The 19,965-nt window shown below is 38.2% G+C and overlaps 1 protein-coding gene across 1 annotated transcript in view; it reads right to left on the minus strand.

The window, feature by feature from the left end:
• The window catches only part of LOC127632701 (dynein heavy chain domain-containing protein 1), a 32,430-nt gene extending 12,746 nt beyond the window's left edge, over nt 1–19,684 (minus strand). Inside the window, exons 1-25 of the mRNA XM_052111441.1 lie at nt 19,329–19,684; nt 19,057–19,230; nt 18,735–18,938; nt 18,081–18,093; nt 17,680–17,868; nt 17,278–17,529; nt 14,864–15,007; nt 14,297–14,420; nt 13,560–13,774; nt 13,178–13,421; nt 12,923–13,080; nt 12,708–12,836; nt 9,824–10,100; nt 9,492–9,619; nt 9,207–9,405; nt 8,959–9,050; nt 8,619–8,847; nt 8,368–8,490; nt 8,203–8,300; nt 6,613–8,094; nt 4,926–6,531; nt 4,624–4,738; nt 4,348–4,537; nt 3,736–4,018; nt 1,782–3,564 (exon numbers count right to left, since the gene is read on the minus strand). Coding sequence (XP_051967401.1) covers nt 1,782–3,564; nt 3,736–4,018; nt 4,348–4,537; nt 4,624–4,738; nt 4,926–6,531; nt 6,613–8,094; nt 8,203–8,300; nt 8,368–8,490; nt 8,619–8,847; nt 8,959–9,050; nt 9,207–9,405; nt 9,492–9,619; nt 9,824–10,100; nt 12,708–12,836; nt 12,923–13,080; nt 13,178–13,421; nt 13,560–13,774; nt 14,297–14,420; nt 14,864–15,007; nt 17,278–17,529; nt 17,680–17,868; nt 18,081–18,093; nt 18,735–18,938; nt 19,057–19,230; nt 19,329–19,684 — 8,807 coding nt within the window. The remainder of the gene's footprint in view (nt 1–1,781; nt 3,565–3,735; nt 4,019–4,347; nt 4,538–4,623; nt 4,739–4,925; nt 6,532–6,612; nt 8,095–8,202; nt 8,301–8,367; nt 8,491–8,618; nt 8,848–8,958; nt 9,051–9,206; nt 9,406–9,491; nt 9,620–9,823; nt 10,101–12,707; nt 12,837–12,922; nt 13,081–13,177; nt 13,422–13,559; nt 13,775–14,296; nt 14,421–14,863; nt 15,008–17,277; nt 17,530–17,679; nt 17,869–18,080; nt 18,094–18,734; nt 18,939–19,056; nt 19,231–19,328) is intronic.
• Nucleotides 19,685–19,965: the final 281 nt, after the last annotated feature.

Genomic DNA, 19,965 nt, shown 5'->3' on the forward strand with positions numbered 1-19,965 from the left:
TCGCCACTCTAACCTTTTCATTTTTCTGTTTCAAAAGTTATTTTTTCTTGGTAATTCTTCCCATTAGGCCTGCGCCCCTGAGTCTTCACTTTACTGTTGTACATGAAACTGGTGTTGAGCAGGTAGAATTCAATGAAGTTGTCAGCTGAGGACATGTGAGGTGTCTATTTCTCAAACTACAGACATTGATGTACTTATCCTCTTGTTTAGTTGTACATCTGGTCTTCCACATCTCTTTCTGTCCTTGTTAGAGCCAGTTTGCCTTGAAGACTGTAGTGTACGCCTTTGTATGAAATCTTCAGTTTTTTGGCAATTTCAAGCATTGTATAGCCTTCAATCCTCAAAACAATGATTCACTGATGAGTTTCTAGAGAAAGCTCTTTCTTTTTTTGCCAATTTGTCCTAATATTGACCTTAAGACATGCCAGTCTATTGCATACTGTGGCAACTCAAAAACAAACAGAAAGACAATGTTAAGCTTTACTTAACGAACCAAATAGCTGCAAATGTCGTCTGATAGCCTCAAAGAATTGACACAATTGAAATACAGATATAAAACTGATTTGTCACGGAAGGTGGAGTTTTGGTTATTTAGGGCAAGACAGTCATATGTTGAGTTGGGGGACAAAGCAGGGAAGCTTTTGGCTAAATATATAAAAGCAGAGAGAGTCTTTTTCTACCATTCCCTCAGTGAAATCTGCTGATGGTGAAATTTTTACCACAGCCATTTATATTAATAATGCTTTTAAATAATTTTATCGTGATCTTTATAGTTCCATGTCTTCACCTACTGATGAAGATATTAGAAAATTTGTGGAATCATTAGATCTACCAAAACTGACGACTGAGCAAATAAATTCTCTTGATTCTGAAATAATCTTGGAGGAGCTTGAAGAGGTAATTAAGGCCTTTCTTACAGGCAAGGCTCTGGGGCCAGATGTCTTTGCCACAGAATTTTTTAGATCTTATGCTACAGAATTGGCTCCACATTGGTTAGAATTTAATATGGAATCATTAAACAATGGAAAGCTTCTGCCAACCATGACAAAAACCCGGATCAGTCTGATTCTTAAAAAAGTTTTGGCTAACCGATTAAGTATTTCTGAATCGGTATATTTCCAAAACCTTAAAAAGATAATCTCATTCTACCATATCAAAGGTCTTATCGGCATCAAGTGAGATGGCACCGACCGGAGTCTGATCATTTACCACTGATCACATGATATTGATGAAATGCCTAATGTTATCAAAAGAGCTGTGCCCCGAATGAACTCCACCTGATCTATATGTATTAGAGATGTCATAACTTTACTTAATCGGTTAGCCAAAACTTTAACGTCTAGCTGGATCATGGAAATTGGATGGTAACTCTTTACACTCGCTTGAATTTTTAATAACAAAAAAAAATAAATATTAACCATATAGCTTTCAACAGTGTTTGATATGATGGCAAGTGATTTTCTAGTCCCAAATTAGCAATTTAGCATGATTAATCAAGGAGAAGGTGTTGGAGTGATGACTGCTGGATATGATCTAGATTTGACAAAAAATAACTTTTTTCAAAAAGTGTTGGTGCTGTTTTTTATATCAGTAATGTCCTGACTATACTTTGTCATCAGTTGAATGTCAATTTGGTGAATTAAAGTACCAATTTCGTTCCAAAATAGTAAAATCTGTACATTATTCCAAACTTTTAGCTGCCAGTGTAATTAAATATGAAATTAAAACACAGAAGTCGCAAATTTGAGTGACATAAAATGAAATGGATACATTTACCCTACATTTCAAGAGCTTGGTCATCCTTCAACAGCTGCTGTGAGTTCTTCATGCCTTGTGTTTTCATCCAAAGTGTCACGTTCTTCACTTCCTCATCTGAATAAAGTCCAGGAAGAGTTCCATTTGCCATCATTAGTAGCAGCTCTTCCTTAACAGCCTGGCTGGTATCCTCGTGAACCAGTAGAGCCAACGATCCACCATTCCCAGCTATTTGGTTCCCAACCTCTTTTAACATTTCCCGCAACTTCGCCTCATTTCCAGGATGAACCTCAATTAGTTGGTATCCTGCCAGAGCGACAGCTTGGCGTATAATGGACTTTCTGCCCGTTTTCTTTGCTGTTCCAAATAGAGCTCCATGTCCACCGGGAATAAGAAAAGCTCGGAGGATACGCACAAGCTGATATACATTCTGATGATGCACAGCCCATGTAGGGCTGTAGTAATTGTTATCAGACTTTTCCTCTATATTTTCGTCCCTGCTTTTAATAGCATGAACTAGCTGGTCTATCAGCACATCCACGTCTCTCTCTTGATACATGGAGTTGCGTTTAAAACTATGATGTTGAAGTTTGTTGTTCAGTTGCCCACAAAGTTCTGGACTGAAGACAACATTTTGGATGGAAGAAGCACATTCCTGCAGAAGCTCAATTAATATTTTTGGGGTGTTTATTTCACATGTTGTTAAAGGGACATGTTGAGTGGATAACTCTTTCTGTGATGCTAGCTTTGAAACATCTTTCTCTTCACCAGAAGGAGATTGACTGCATAGTGATTCACTTACAGATTCATATTTACACTCTGATGTTACTGGTTCGCGCTCAACAATTTCATCATCTTTTAATTTGTTCTTTTTGTATAAGGATGCATCCTCATCACATTCTGAACAATTCAGGCTTGAGTTGCTCTTTGAAACATAGCTCTCTACTCTCTCTGTCTGTACTGACTCAATGTCTGCCAGTCCTAGCACAGGAAGAGCATTCTTTTCTAACTGGCATGGGGTTGAAAGTAGATGTTGGTTCAGATTATGAGTGTTTGTCACTGTTGATTGATCATTAGGACTGGATATATCTGCTGGGGTTGTTTGGTACTGAGTAGACAACTTAGTGCCAAAATTCTTCTCAGAAACTTCAGCTATAATTGAAACAAGTTTTTTGCATGCCTCAACTGAAGCTAGACGATCACCAAAGGTGCGCAAACACTCATGCATCCACAGGCGAGCAATGTTAAGCTCAAGGGCTGCAAGACTAAGAACTGCTGGAAGACAGGCAGTTTTCTCAGTTGAAGAGAAGGTCCTAACACCCAGACAGCTCATCTTTAGTACAGTCTGCTGGGTATCAAGCATTGGCCTCCAGAGGCACATCCCTTGAAACACTTTTCGAATATCATGCAAAGAAAACAATACGTTTAGACTGCATGAAGCAGTTGTAAAATTTTCAAGCACAGCAACATAGACATTCAGAGTTGAAGTAATGATACAGTTTGCCATATCTGCAACCCTTTGTACTGGTTTTATTTCCTTCAACCATGGTTGCAATTTTGAAGAATGGATAGAAAACAAGATTTCCAAAGTCATGCTTGGTAGGGCCAAGATGGTAAACAGCCGATAAAGCCGAGGAGAAATCTGAATGCAATTTCTGTTGCCCACGTAAGGAGCACTGCAAGTGCCTAGATAATTAATGCCTCTTGTTTGCAACAGCTTGAGGTGATATCCGTCAGAATTCAACACTCTACCCCTCGAAATAGACTGCCGCAAGATCTCAAGAGTCATTGATGTTTTCCCACAAGCATCTGCAAATGAAGTCACGAGTAAAAAATTCACAACTTATACATCACATGTGACAGATTTATGTTGCTTGTTAGTTGGTAAAGGATAAATAACAAATAAATTAAGCATAAATATGCATGTGAGACTAAAATTTTGGTTTGTTAAAACAGACTGTAACTTTTATAAGGACTCACCAAATGGTGCTTCATGCAGGTCATCGATGAACAGAAGTAAGTTTGGCTGTTTTAAGGCATCCCCAATGTTTTCTGGTTGAGTGTTTTGGTAGCCCATTCCCTTGAATATCTTGCATAAGTCAGAAGTTTGAAGACACGGACTAGCTGGTAAATGCTTGTGTGGTCTGCCTTGTGATAATAAAGACTTGCACAGTATTGTTTTGCCAGAGCCAGACTCTCCCACAAGAAGTGCTGGCTGATGAGCATCCAGCAGAATTTCCAGGAGATATGCATGCTTTTCATACTGTGTCAAGGGCCAACAAGTACAGAGATACACAATTCAGTCAACACCTTTTAATTTATGCATTTATGCATTTGGCAGACGCTTTTATCCAAAGTGACTTACAGTGCATTTTTTACAGGGACAATCCCCCCCCAGAGTTAAGTGCCTTGCTCAAGGACACAGTGGTGGTGGCCATGGGGATCGAACCAGCGACCTTCTGATTAACAGTTATGTGCTGATTAACAGTTATGTGCTTTAGCCCACTACACCGCCACCACTCCAATACTATCAATGATAGCTCACTTTTATGTGAAAAAATAAAAAATATTGAAAAGACAAAACAGGCAAACCTGGGGCACATATGTGAAGGAGAGCTGTAGACTCATATGCTTGGTGGGGTTGATGAAACTGTTTGTTTCTCCTATTTCCTCATAAAATTCGAAGAAATGCTCAAACACTGTGCCTTCAGGTGGAGTCTCAACTTTGCAAAGGCTCTTATGCAGGGCCTCTCGTGCAAAAAGATCAAATTGTGTCCAGTGTCTAAAATTAGAACATAACAAGAATTTTACTAAACATAACTATGGTATATTTTCTACACATACGTCTGTATTGCACACATACAGTACCTAGGGTGCAAGTGTCCTCCAAATCCCCAAATGTAAGCCACAACAAATACATTTCTTGCTCCCAATCCCCATTGAGTGGAGGGAGCAATGAAATCAGCACAGCTTGGCTTGAGCACTGGTTTGATATATTTTTGAGAGAGAGTTGTTTCAGAATTTATAACAAACGGGTTTATTAATGAGGCATTGATAGTGAGGTAACTAAATCTCTAAATAAGCAAACATTTGAGTCACAAAATCATATCCACTGAACACATACTGTTCATGTATAAATGTGTATAAATAAGGATAAAGTGGAATATTACCTGTTGTCTCAGTTTGTCTTGAAGAATTTTTCAAGCCTGCTCCTTTCCTAAAATGCTCTAGAAGGGCATGAAGAATTCTAATGAATGACATTACTTCCTGCAAGCCATCTGTAATTCTAGATGATTGTATGCCTTCACATCCATCACAGGCCATCACTGGAGAAAGTGTCTTATGTCTGAGAAACATTACAGTGTCTGAGAAAAGATCTTCAGCTAGGTGCCTCCACATTTTCAGAGTAATCTTATCTAGATTTTGCTCCCTAGAGAGCACATCCATCTCAGTCTTCCACACAGCTCTCCACATGTTCTCTCCAGAGACATATACTAGATTGCAGTGTGTCACTAAAGAGGGAGATGCCTCACCAAGGTTTATGATCTCAGCTAGTATTTTCAGTTCCGCTCTTAATGGCTGAACTTTCTCTCCTGATGAAAGCCAAAGAAAGGGACCTTCAAGATCACAAAGAGTAGTCAAACAGTCTAACCAAGATGGCTTGCCAAGTGGATCCCCATCCAGCACAATCCATTTTACTCTCTTTATTATTTGTACAGTTTTATTTTTGCTTTTGGAAGAAGCCATGGGCGAATGTTCATGCTGTTTTGAGTGTCTTAAGGCTTTGGTGAAAGCCCCATCACACCAAGATTTGTACAGGTCACAGGTACTGCCAAAAAACTCTTCGTGGGAGAAGGAATTTGGGAATAAGACCTCTGTGTTTATGGTGCTCCAACAAGGACAAGATGAATAATTATCATCCTCATTAAAGTCAGCCTCAATAGTTTTGGCAAGTTTCTGAAGTGCACTCGCAAGAACTTGATACAAAGTTGTTTTGCCACTTCCTGCTGGTCCAATGAGCACTATAACATTGGAGAGCTTCAAAGCTTGATACAATATCAGCACATTTTGAAGCATCTGTCTTTCTGCATAAAATCTTCTTTGCTGTAACTCTTCTTTCACTGCATTTGTAAGGACATTTTGTTCTCTCTCCTCAGACTTTTGGAGACTTGAAAAATACCCAGCTTTTGGAAAGATTTCCTCAAAAATTTTAAGAAACTGTGATGCTCTCTTTGAATCTGAAACAGTAAACTGCATGGCTGACAGAACTCCTTTGATTACTGCTTGCTCCTCTAACTCTGCATTTTTAAACGCATCAGACTGATTGACAGACTTAAAATGCAATGAATAATGGCCTTGGCTTGTTTCAAGTGGCTTAAGTGTTGTAGCAGATCCTCTCCAACTCTGTCTATAAAATGTGTCCCTGTCAGTTCCTTCCAAATGACAGTTGTGATGCAAATGTGTTCCAGAGGCAGTAATCACATTTTTAAGAAGGACAAGCCAGGAGGTCTGATGACCACAGACAAAATCAGGAAGGCAATGTGAATCCTTAGCAAGGCTGAAGAGAGAGACCAGACAGCGGCTTATGGTTGCTGCTTCAGAGAATCCTAATGAAACCAGCATCACTTCTGAAATGATCCTATAGTTTGGTTGCATCAATGAGACAGGCCTGGTAGCTACTCTCAAGTTTTCAGGTACCTCAGTTGAGTACCCATTTGCTGCAATTGTGATACAGCCATAATTTAACTTGTTTTTCCAAGGAATTTTACATTCCACCTTATTCACTGTATTGCTATGCTTTTTGAGAAATTCACTATTGCTGCATTTACTAACTGAGGAGGACAGTTTTGAGAAAACATCAAGTAGTGGCTCATGTCCTTCCTGTTGTACATGTCTTTGAACTGCTGAGAAATGTTGATGAATATCTGTTAAATGTTGTCCCAACACAGACAATGACCCTTGCCCCATTGAATCCACAGAATCAAGCACAAGCCAAGCACCAGTTTGAAGAGCACCAAGAAGCATTTGAGAAACCATTGAGGAAACAGTCTTTGAACAACACTCCATACTGACCACTTGTCTTCCCAATGCATATCCCAACTGCACCGCAGTATGCTGCTTACCCGACATGTGGGGTCCACTGATGAAAGCAGACTTGTAGGTGGATAAGGCAAAGACTATGCCCATGTAAGCCTGTTCAGTTGAAGGGGTAGTCACCATTGTCCAGTTCTCAGGCCCTATGTATTCATAGCCATATTGCAATTGTGTGCACAAAATATCAACATAGACATCCTGGTCCTTATATGCCAAATCCTCTTGAGGTGTAAATATGTCACTTGGAGTCTGATTATTACTTGAGCTTAGGTGATATTTCAGTAACTTGTGCCATTCAAAAGAAGATTCCAGTTCCCCTTCTACTTCAACAAGCCCATCAGTTTGCTGGGAATGCTTCATGGTCAACATAACCAAAGCACGTAGAGCTATTATGATGCGTTTATCATTTGAATTTGCAGAGTGGTCTTTTATAACCTGACACAAATAGTGCAGTTTTGCTATATTTTGGGACTTGATTGGTGCCCATGTGGATTTTGTTGAACTATAGAAAGACTTCTGGATCATACTACACCACAAAACCTCTTCGGCCACCAAAAGGCATTGTAATGGATAGTGTGATATAAGCTGCAAAAGTGAGGGAGGTTCATGAGCTACTTCTAAATTGTTACTCTTATTGTTCCCAATCAAGTCTGTAGTGTCCTCAAGCTGTTCTAGCCCTGAACATTGCTGGACAGCTAGGCATTTCAGAATTGTCTGTTTAATTGCTTGATATAACATTTGATCAAAGAGACCAAGCCAAGCCACAGGATTGAGATTTGATTCAAGAGGACAGAGGAAGGGAACATGTTCCCTAAAGGCCCCATATACACCACATACCCGCATGAACTCATTACATAGATCTGTCAAGCCATGTTTATGACTCACATCGCCTTCACCCTGAATATCAAGCCACCTCACACCCCTAAAGCATTTCTGTACCAGTGGTAAAAGGGAAGAAGGTCCTGGGAGCTGCAAGGAGAGAAGCTTCATCACCTCTTCATCACTGAGAAAGTAGAGTCTAGGGAACTGGCTTCGTGGTGATTCCAAGACATAGAGCAACTGATTGGAAATATCTTCCATTGTTATGAGTCCATTCAGGAAGACAGCACAAAGACTTTGTCCTTGGAAACTTTGACTGGTCTCTTTTGTCTTCGTCAGTTGAACAAATCTTAATACATGAGGCTCATCAACTGTGATCTGAATTATTTCCTGAAACATTTTATCCACTGGGTGAAACTTCTCTTGCTACAACCGAAGTTAGAGAAAATTAGTAAGACAAAAAATTCTTCACTTAAACTCAAGTAAATAAACCTTGGGTTAAAAAATAATAACGAAAGATTACATAAAACTTACAATCTCTGAGTTTTTTATGTCAACAAATGCTTCCTTAAACGTTTTGCTCAAGAAGATCCACTTTTGCTGATATCTCCCAAAAAGATCCAGCAATTCATCTGCAGTAAAGGGGCAATGAAAAATAGCAGACACCTATGGTGTATTTGTAGAGCTGTGAAAACATACCCAGCTCCTGTAAAAGCAGCAGCCAGTGGTCAACCTCTTGAAACTCAGCAACATGTGGAGAATGCAACATCTCAGAAAGGATCAAAACACTTTCCTTAGTCTGAGCCAAAAGAATCTCTAAACCTGGTCAGAGGTTTGAGAAAAGGAACAAAACTGAGGATACAGTATGTCATACTATGTGTAATGGTCAACTGTACCATATGTGCAGTTGAATGAAATCCATTACATAGGCGACAGTATACAGGTCTTACCAACAATAGTGAAGGTTCCACCATCCCTAATGTGATGCTTTAGTGCATTGCGAGGTGAGTCATGAGAAGGAAAAGTGTTTACCCCCTTTGCATCACCTAGTTGTGGATAGTGCTGTTGCTGAACAGCAATAATGAACCTGGAATGACAAAATGCTGCCCCTTTCCAGTGGCTTTGAAGTGTTTGGAATGTCTGGTCCATATCTGCCTCAGCTTTGGCGTCTAGATAGATCTGAAAGCCAATGCACAAACACACCCATAGTTTACAGAAATCTAAAAACATTTTGTAGATGAATTTGAGCACCACAGAAATAATAAACAATATGAACAAATGCTAATAAACCTTGTTTATTTCATTTTGATGCTCTTGTAATTCTTTGGACATAAGATCAGCCAGTGTTAATTTCAGTTCTGGATCATACAGCAGGCTGATTCCTACAGACACAACAATATCACTGGTTGATTAATATATCATAAACTTTCATTTCATACTAGCCCTATCAATGATTTTTTACCTAAAATCCTACTTGACACATATGTATGTTCTTTTTTAAATATCAGGCATTTTCTGATGCAACTGTACAATCTTACCCTTTGAGATGTTTCTCCAGTGTTTGTGTTTCAGTGTGGGGCTGCATAGCTTGCTTAATACAGGGAGTAGCTGATCGAATCCCTGCAAAATCTGTAGGGTTTTCTGTAGCACGGCATCATGTGAGGGAATAACTCTCGCAAATGCTTCTGCCTGTTGCAGCCATTCACTAGCCTTGTGTTGGGCTTTAGCCACCACAAACTGAAAGTGTATAGATGCAAGAGAAATAAAGTCTTATTTATGCACATATGAGAATTCCTCTTTATAATCACATGATAGTTACATACCTTGCTGAACCTCAGTAGCTTCCACTCTTGGATTTGTGTGGAGGAAACATTCATAAGCTCCCAGAGGCCTTTTCTTGCTCCTATATTCTGCTGTGCTTCAGTCACAAAAGTAAGATCTAGTGGGTGCCCTCAAAAAAGAAATAAAACAATTGGAACCACTGAAGAACAAATAATTCCAAAAAGACCAATAGAAGATTTAAAAAAACAACACAAAAAACTATATATACAGGTAATCTAGAGGGGCTGTATTACTGAGTCCAAGAATCAAAATGTCTCACTGCAAAATGAATATATAAAGAAAGGTGTCCTGGATCATGTGTATATTGCCATACCTCTCAAGCTTTCACTGGCTCTGCTCTGATCCTTTAGCTGTTCAGCAGTTATATTTAATTGAATGCACAATGCATTGAGCTGGACAAGCATTTCCTTGGCATTCTGGTCAGGCTCAAGGTAGGCTCCAGAGGTGGCTCTTGAAACCAGGTTATGTACTGTGTTTGTTAATGAGGAAACGTTGCTGTCCAGTGTATTAATTCTAGAAGGAAGCTGCTGGGTTTCTATGTCTGCAGCTTGTTTCAAGAGTGGAACAAACTGATTCCACAAGTCATCCATCTGCAAAAATAGTTGGCTGTTTGTTAGTTGAGACACATTTCAATGAACATGTGTCTGTTCCAAAAACCTAGTGAGCTACATGTCTACATAGGAAGCTTCCTTCTGAGGCAGCAACATAACTGAAATCGACCCCTCTAAAGTTACTGATTTGGAACACTGTACATAGCCAGCAATGGTGTGCTACACAAAAAGCGCTCTTCACGGTAGACTAGATTCACAACTGATTTCAATACAGGTGACACAAGCATAAGGATGCGATACCCTAAGGAGCATTTATATACACAACATAGACATATTTTGGGTAAAATAGACAGTTTTCTATTATTTTAAGCTATTTTGTATCTATACTTGTCAGTATTGTGTGGATTGTGAATCATTTAAGTTCATTTTTTTTCCTCCTTATTGTACACACAGTACCCCATATTGACAGAAAAACACAGAATTGTTTACATTTATGCACATTTATTAAAAAAGAAAAACTGAAATATCACATGGTCCTAAGTATTCAGACCCTTTGTTCAGTATTTAGTAGAAGCACCTTTTGATCTAATACAGCCATGAGTTTTTTTGGGAAAGATGCAATAAGTTTTTCACATCTGGATTTGGGTATCCTCTGCCATTCCTCCTTGCAGATCCTCTCCAGTTCTGTCAGGTTGGATGGTAAACGCTGGTGGACAGCCATTTTCAGGTCTCTCCAGAGATGCTCAATTGGGTTTAAGTCAGGGCTCTGGCTGGGCCATTCAAGAACAGTCACAGAGTTGTTGTGAAGCCACTCCTTCGTTATTTTAGCGGTGTGCTTAGGGTCATTGTCTTGTTGGAAGGTGAACCTTCGGCCCAGTCTGAGGTCCAGAGCACTCTGGAGAAGGTTTTCGTCCAGGATATCCCTGTACTTGGCCGCATTCATCTTTCCCTCGATTGCAACCAGTCGTCCTGTCCCTGCAGCTGAAAAACACCCCCACAGCATGATGCTGCCACCACCATGCTTCACTGTTGAGACTGTATTGGACAGGTGATGAGCAGTGCCTGGTTTTCTCCACACATACCGCTTAGAATTAAGGCCAAAAAGTTCTATCTTGGACTAATCAGACCAGAGAATCTTATTTATCACCATCTTGGAGTCCTTCAGGTGTTTTTTAGCAAACTCCATGCAGGCTTTCATGTGTCTTGCACTGAGGAGAGGCTTCCGTCGGGCCACTCTGCCATAAAGCCCCGACTGGTGGATAGCTGCAGTGATGGTTGACTTACTACAACTTTCTCCCATCTCCCGACTGCATCTCTGGAGCTCAGCCACAGTGATCATTGGGTTCTTCTTTACCTCTCTCACCAAGGCTCTTCTCCCCCGATAGCTCAGTTTGGCCGGACGGCCAGCTCTAGGAAGGGTTCTGGTCATCCCAAACGTCTTCCATTTAAGGATTATGGAGGCCACTGTGCTCTTATGAACCTTAAGGGCAGCAGAAATTTTTTTGTAACCTTGGCCAGATCTATACCTTGCCACAATTCTGTCTTTGAGCTCTTCAGGCAGTTCCTTTGACCTCATGATTCTCATTTGCTCTGACATGCACTGTGAGCTGTAAGGTCTTATATAGACAGGTGTGTGGCTTTCCTAATCAAGTCCAGTCAGTATAATCAAACACAGCTGGACTCAATTGAAGGTGTAGAACCATCTCAAGGATGATCAGAAGAAATGGACAGCACCTGAGTTAAATATATGAGTGTCACAGCAAAGGGTCTGAATACTTAGGACCATGTGATATTTCAGTTTTTCTTTTTTAGTAAATGTGCAAAAATGTCAACAATTCTGTGTTTTTCTGTCAATATGGGGTGCTGTGTGTACAATAATGAGGAAAAAAAATTAACTTAAATGATTTTAGCAAATGGCTGCAATATAACAAAGAGTGAAAAATTTAAGGGGGTCTGAATACTTTCCGTACCCACTGTATATATATATAAATTTTAACATCCAAAATTATTCAAAATTTCTCTTGCTTTGCCCATCCACCTTGGATTTATTTTTTCATCGTGCTCATCAGTTTTTTCTGTGAAAGAACTTGCAATGCTATCTTAGAATTTGGCATAAGGTTGGCATAAATTTTGGAGGCAACATTTTTAAGGTACCTATCTTTTGAAATAGCCTTCTAATTGGGATCGTGCCTATGATGCCTTAAAGGTACTGTAAGCGATTTTTTTCATGGAAAAGTATGCAAAAAAAGTCCTACTCCCTTACAGATATTCATGAAATAAGCATCATGAGATATCTCACCAATCACTGTGATAGCTGTGGACTTTGTAAACAGCAAACAAAAATGTGACCGCAGACCACGGACATTGATGCTTTTCACCTGTCAATAGTTTTGCTCATTCTCATAGTGTCATATTTGAAGCGGATCAGGCGATGATTCATAATATTTGTGAGGCGCTAGTGTGCCACTGTTGAATTTGACAGCCACTGGAATAAAAAATGCTGCTCTTTTGCTGAATATTGGTCTCAAAATTATCTTTGGATGGCAGGGTTTTGGAATGAGGGGGCGTGGTTAATTCAATGGCTCAGTGACATGAAAGCTTCAGAATGTTAATATCCCTTATAGCACCTTTAAAATGCTCATATACCTGCTTTAAAAAGAGCATTCCATCTGATGTCACAATGTGTGTATAATTCCTCCACACAGCCTGTTGTAGAGAGTGGAGGTCTTCAAGTCTCTGCTTCATATCATCTGATGTCCTCTCACTGTGCTTTACCTGCATTAAATCATGTTTAATTATTTTACAGTTCAGATTGATGAACAAAGATTTACAAAGCAGTAGTTACTGGTCAAAGTCAATACCATATTTGTAAAAATTGTGAAATCGTCAAAGTTATTTGGCTCAGACTTCATGACTTCCACAGCTCTTTTCAGCTCAGAAGCCAAGTTCTTAGAGCGTGAGTGCAAATCTTCAGACAGTAGATTTAGCACATCCTCATCAATGGTGCTCAACAAGGAACCTTAACACAAAACCAGTACAAAACCTGAAAAAGCCTGATCAGAAGTATACAAAGACATTTTGATTAATACATCTGAATTGCAGAGGCTTAATCACACCCATCTTGTCCTGGATGTTGGAGATCTTAACAGTGAACAGTTTATTCAATGTGGTAAAGGATGATGGCATGCTGTGAACTCTATCCATCCAAAAATGAAGTTTCTTGATTTGTTCCTCATATTTCATGGAGGAACCTCCTTGCAAGGCCTCCAGAGCTGTTGAACCCCACTGGCTGGTGAATACAAGAACATCTATCAACCAAGAGTGGCTCTCACATAGTTGGTGCACCTCTGCAATGGCTTCCTATACAAGAGAATTAAAGCATCATAACTGCAATGTTTATTCTATATATACTAATGCTGGACATAAATTGCAATCTTCTAAGCAGTGGCATTTATTTTCATTTAAAGCACACAGTGTCCTGATGGAAAGTCAGTATACCTGTGTAATCTTGGTCAGCTCATTTTGAATCTCTTCTGTGCCAATATGGAGTTTCAAATTCCATTCTAGCTGTCTCCGTGACAGAGAATGATAGTACCCTCGCACTCTTTGTGCCTCAATTCTGAGGGAGTTCATTTTGACTGGCACAATGGTTTGGGGTGACATATTACACTCTTTTTGGGAGACAACTCTGCTAGGACCTGCACAACCACTGTCTTTAAATGTAGTAAAGAACATACAGAATATTAGAATATTATGTTATATCCCCCCCACACACCCCAAAAGCCATTGTTTTGTTTTTTTATGACCATTCTTTATGACCCCTCTCTCTGACCATTAGAACAGGTCTTCTGTGCCTTTCAGACTTCAATGTAAACATTTTGTTGAAATGAGTAACAACGCTCATTGGTTTTGGGTTTTAACATTTTCATATCAAGTTGATTTTGCAGCTTATTTTTAATAGATGGTCTTTTAGGACAGAGTAGGAAGTTTTCAGTTCTGAAACTTACAATACGTTTACATAGTACATCAAACATTTTATTTCAAATGATATTTTTTCATAAAATTACCCCTTAAAAAAAAAAAACACAACAGCAGATTCCTGTAATGCACTTTGTTTTTCTTGTCTATCATTTTTGTCTTTCACTTCTGGTTTCCTGGTGTCAAGTTGAGTTGAATTACCTTTAGGAGTAATAAATTAGTTTTTGATTAACATGCCTTAATGAATAGTCAGTCACCTGTAGTGCCAGTAGTCATGATGTTACATGCTCTGCTGGCGAGGTCTTCAACACCACTGATGAACGTGGAACTTTTAAGCATTTGGCCTTTAGCATCATATGACAAACTCCATGAATCAAACACCTGTAAATCAAATCACCAGCTCAGCATTCACTCACCAATACCAGTCATAGTATTGAAAGTCCTTGAAGTAATGGTTAAAACTAAGAAACCTACTTCTCATATTAAAGGTATTGTTCACTCAAAAATTTGAATTCTGTCACCATTTACTCACCCTCACATTTTCGTTCCAAAGTCATATTAATTCCTCTCTTCCGTGTAACAAAAAGGAGAGGTTAGCTTCAGTCACCTTCACTTTAATTGTATGTAAAAAAAAATTTTTTTTTAAAAAGATTTAATGAAAGTGAATGGTTACTGAGGCTTACATTATGCCTTATATCTTCTTTTACATTTGTCCCATGGAAGAAAGAATGTCAAACTAGTTTGGAACAACATGAGGAAGAGTAAAGTAGTACTATCCCTTTAAGGGAAGATCAAAGTGAATGTTGCTGGAAAAGATTTCTCACCAGCAGGACAGAATCTACTACAGATAGCACTGCTCCAAACAAAACTTCCTGGAACAAGTGCAATGGAGGAAAAACGGTAAGCTGGCCATCTACTCCAAATACAATCTCTGCCTGGAAGAGGCCGCCCTGTTGTTCCTGCTCTCTCTGGAAAGTTTAACACATAGATTATATTTAATTGTTAGTTAAGTTATTATGCTTCTCCAACAGCTGTTTGAAGTAGGGTGATAAGATGTCTGGGTTTTGGTGGTCAGTCCCCGACTGGAGCTCGGGCCTGTTTTTCCATTAAGAATTGGACCAGGCAATTGAAGAGAATTATCATGATTGTTATAAACTTCAAAGTAAGGCACATACTAGCTGTTTATATTGTAAAGTTATATTGTTATGTATTTTAAACAGGTTCTGAATTTGGCATGGGATTTTATTGCACAGTGTAAAACATTCCTGAAAGTTTGGCCTTCATAATGCGGGAATTCCCACACAAACTATGACATGCTGGTGAATATTAATCAAATTCATCCCTGCAGATGAAAAACTAAATTTATCTTTTATCATTGTTTGTTGTGTATATCAGTGCTATCGGCCCACCAACCCCAATTTCAAAGAAGAATATGACATTCATAACATGGAAGGGAAACAAGTGACTGAAAAGGAGCACCATAATACATAAAACTTGATCAAAATAAAAGGTGGTCAGGTCCATGTTCCACATGCTCTTCATCATGGCATGGGATCAGCAAATAAAAACACATGAGGTGGGTCATTTTCTTTATAAAATCTCATTTGCATTTGTAGTTTATTAGCTAAATAATGCAGTGTAGTTGTTGTTTATTCAAACAGCTCTGAGTCACGTGAATGTATCAGTGTTATGACATGTTTTGAATCTGTTTTTTGAATTAAAGTTGGTCAGTGTTATTTTGAAAGAAGCTATGAAAGAAGGAAAGCCATCCCTTATAAAACCTTATAGACCCTTATTTTGATCATGACAGTCTCAGTGGCCTAGCTTTGGCCCAATGTCTTAATTTGGGTTAATTAAATGTTAGACACTGTAGAGCTTGAGGGTTATGGATAATCCCTGCTTCAATGTCTGTCCTAAAATACAACAAGCAGAAACTGACACACATTTCGCTGCCAGTTTCTCATGTGCTTCCTCATCTGCATCAACATCTGGATTTAGATATTTTATTCATTGCCAAATTAATACGATAATGATAAGCTTTTAATTAAGCTGCACTGTATATCGCTGCTCTGAAGATAATGCATAGACAGACCTATATATTTCATTTCCTTTTCGCCTGTCTGAGATTTCTGCTTACTGATCATGTTAAGCTGAGAAATACCTTCTCAAATATTTACTCATTTGCTGTATTAACTTATACTCTACATACATTTAAAATAAGAATATGACATTAATAACATGGAAAAATAAATAAAAATGTATAATTAAATACATTCATTAAGTATTATGATAATTATTATTATCATTATTATACAATATTGAATATCTTTGTGTCATATGATAAAATATGTTTTTGATGCTATATGTTTACATTCTTCATTGTATTCCATGAAATGATAAAGATGCTCAAACGGCAGGACCCCTGTGTTGTGGAGTCAGCTGCAATAGTTCCTCATTTTTTATACATGTTTGTTTAGTTCACAATGACACAATGACATCTGTACAGCATAGAAAAGAAAGAACTCATTAAAGATGAAACAGAAGAGCACTAAAAATGATCAACTTTACCTTTTGAATTTCACTGAGACATAGGCTACTATTCAACGGAGCATGACATACCACACTGAAAAAAAATATATTTCTATGACTTGTTACATTATATTTTTGGCAGATCAACTTAGATTCAACTTAGATTATAATTTGTTCAGATAACATAAGAATCTGTGTTTGTATTGAGTAAACTAATGGCACAATGGCAATGCAATGATATAATGTAAAAAAAATTTTAAAAAAAGTTAATTCCACTAATTGTTAGTTTGAACTCAATGTTTTAAGGCAACCTGGTTACTAAGTCGCTTTGGATAAAAGCGTCAGCCAGATGAATAAATGTTAATGTACTTTTTTAAGTTTAACCAAAATCATTTCTTTCAGTGCATATTTCAGCACATTACCACATTCACCATGGTCAAAATACATATAATCCGAGTTTCCCTCTTTTTTAATAAGTAATCTGAAATTTCAGTGACCTATTGAACACTGAACTTTAAATATTCCTGTTTTTCATTTCAGAAATATAGTCATCTTAGTTTAAAGATAGTTTTATAATATGAATTTTCCCATGTAATAACAGTAAAATGATTTCATGATTGAGAGTAGCTTAAAAAATCCTTTGTTGTCTGGGAACCAGAGCATGACCAGGCACAACAATGCAACTGAAAATTAGAACCATGTCACTCACCTTTAAAACATTGTTTAGGAAAGTTGTGACCTCCTGCTTTGAGATGGTGACAAGGTTTTGAATAGTCATGCAGTCAGCTAGAGCAGCTAGGTTTTCCAGCTGCTGAAGGGCTCGCTCTGCCTGGCTGAGCTCTTTCTGCAGGTTTCTAAGGTAGGTGTGATGAAGGTATATGGATTGTCTGCCATGGTTAAGCTTCGAGTGTTCCACTTTCCTTTGGAGTTCTTGACGTGCTTGATAACTCTTATCCTTTACCTGCGAGTAAATTACATGTCTGCACGTTACCGAGGGCAGGGTATGACTGTACTTAATCTCTCTTTCATGTATGCGCATGTAAACTATTTACTGTAGATACTGTATATCTTCACATTTTTACATTTTCAAAAAGCATGCTATGCCATTTACCATATTCAGAATTACAGCACGGCAATCTAGGAAACTATCTAAAGAAACTTGAGCTGCCTGATTCTTTTCCAGGAGTGCAGTTTGGAAATCTAAGAGGGTATAAGTCCTTGAATCGTCCTGTGGTAGCCAATTGATTTGCTTTAGCTCCTCGATTAATCTAAGAAAAATTAAAATGAGTATAGTCAAATACTTCAAAGTTTTGATTGGTATAGTTTAGTATAGATTACATTTTTACATTTATAGCAACAGACATTTATCAATAGAAAACGTTTTAATTTATTATTTAAAATAGAATATAGAAACCTGGAGAGATGTAGTAAGGTGTCCCTGAACTGCGGCACTCCTATCAACAGCTGAGATGGAAGTAAGTCAATCCTGTGTTGGACAGAAGCCTTATGTACGTTCCTGTGCCACCTGAAAAAGTTGTCAAGGTTACAAACACATGGCCAAACAGTGGCTTCTGATAAAAGCAATGTGAGATCAAACATTCCAAAGTGCTTTAATATTAAAGGAGTATTCTTGGTTTAATACAAGTTAAGCTCAATCGACAATATTTGTGGCATAATATTGATTACCAATGTTCTTTAAAAAAAGCAAAAATCTGGGTTATAATGAGGCACTTACTATGGAAGTGAGTGATGGCCATTTTTTTATGTTAAAATAAAATAAAATAAATAACAAGCATACAAACATGATTTTATATGATAAAATTGCTTAATAACCTTTTCTGTGTAAAGTTATAGCCAATTTTACAAATTCATTGCCTTGATGTAATGTCAATAAACCCTAAAATGACTGTAAAAATTAAAATTTAAACAACTTTACAGCTCAAATAATACATGAGTTTTAAGAATTAATGCAAATGCTTTTATAAAATTATAAGCTTCACATTTCTGTCTTTAAATGCTCCAAATCTTTAAATGCATCAAAATTTTTGCTTTGTTAAAGAAAAGGAGGGACGTGTCAAAATACATTTTTGTGGTGGTAATCAAAATTATGCCACAAATTGAACTTAACTTGTATTGGAATATTCCATTAAGATTTAGCTGAATCACCTTTTGAAAGTCTTGCGAAGTAAATCATCTCTGAAAAATGGGATGTCTCTCAGCACCCGCCATAACACAGACTCTCGATACCACTCTGTTAGGGTCCACAGCTCAACACAGCATCCATCCTGCACATGAATTACGCTGGCAGGGGTGAAGGTGTAGTAATCTGTGCCAGCTGCACTGCTTGGGACCACGTGCAAGTCATATGGTCTGATGATATAAGAGCATATACATTAGTTTTATTCAGCATATAAACCAAATTTTCAATCTCATGTAACAGATATCAGAATATTATGTGAATGAAAATGATCAATGCAATGCCTGGCACCTGTAAGGACCATCTTCAGAAGCCTTCAAATCATAAAAATCATATTCTCCCCGATGTTTTTTCTTTGCTAAAATCTCAACCACCTCAGTTCCAGTGAGTGGTTTGGATTTGGGTCTGCATTTATTCCTGGTTTTAGTCCTTTCCTGTGGCATGATGGGTTTCTCATGGTCAAAACTTGAAAACACAGACCAATTAATTACAATCAAATGAGCAAAAACAACTAAAAGTGAATAGAACAAGCTGGCAATAGGAAAAGTTCCAAGACCACCTACTCGAATTTACTGACAATGTGTTGCACTGCTTTGACAGGAATATCAGCACTTAGTGCAGATACCATCAAACGGGGTCCTTTCTTCCACACAGACTCTCTGACTGCAGGCTCAACTCCCACCTTTGATACTAACTGAGGTAGTTTAAGAAGAGATGGATCATATTGTGGTGGAGACAGGGCCCTGTTTGTAAGTGTGTGGTGGAAGAGTGAGGTTTCTTGCTTAAATGCTGGTAATGCTGTGGTTACACATTCCACACTGCATTTTGATGAGAAGTCAAGCTTGTCTTCTCTTTTGCTTTGCATGATGGCAGGTCTTGCAATGCCCTTTCCCTGAGGTTCTCTCTTGGGTGATGACATGGTTCAAAGTCATCTGACAGCATTGAACCAGTACTTTGTGAGGGATACTACATTCATTTCAAGGCCATTCTCTGAAAAAATAAATAAATAAATAATAATGCACGTGTAGCCAAGTGGAGAAATTTCATTACATTTAACTTGTAAATTGGACATGGCCCCTTTAAGAACCTGATTTTGTGACACCTACTTTTTAGCACTCTCTCATGTTAGAGATGTGAGAACATACATTGTGCAAGAGAGTTCCCATTTTTGTTAATTGTTTGAGAATTCTTTGGGTAAAT

Source organism: Xyrauchen texanus, chromosome 39 (assembly GCF_025860055.1).
Source record: "Xyrauchen texanus isolate HMW12.3.18 chromosome 39, RBS_HiC_50CHRs, whole genome shotgun sequence".
In the NCBI taxonomy this organism is placed as follows: domain Eukaryota; kingdom Metazoa; phylum Chordata; class Actinopteri; order Cypriniformes; family Catostomidae; genus Xyrauchen; species Xyrauchen texanus.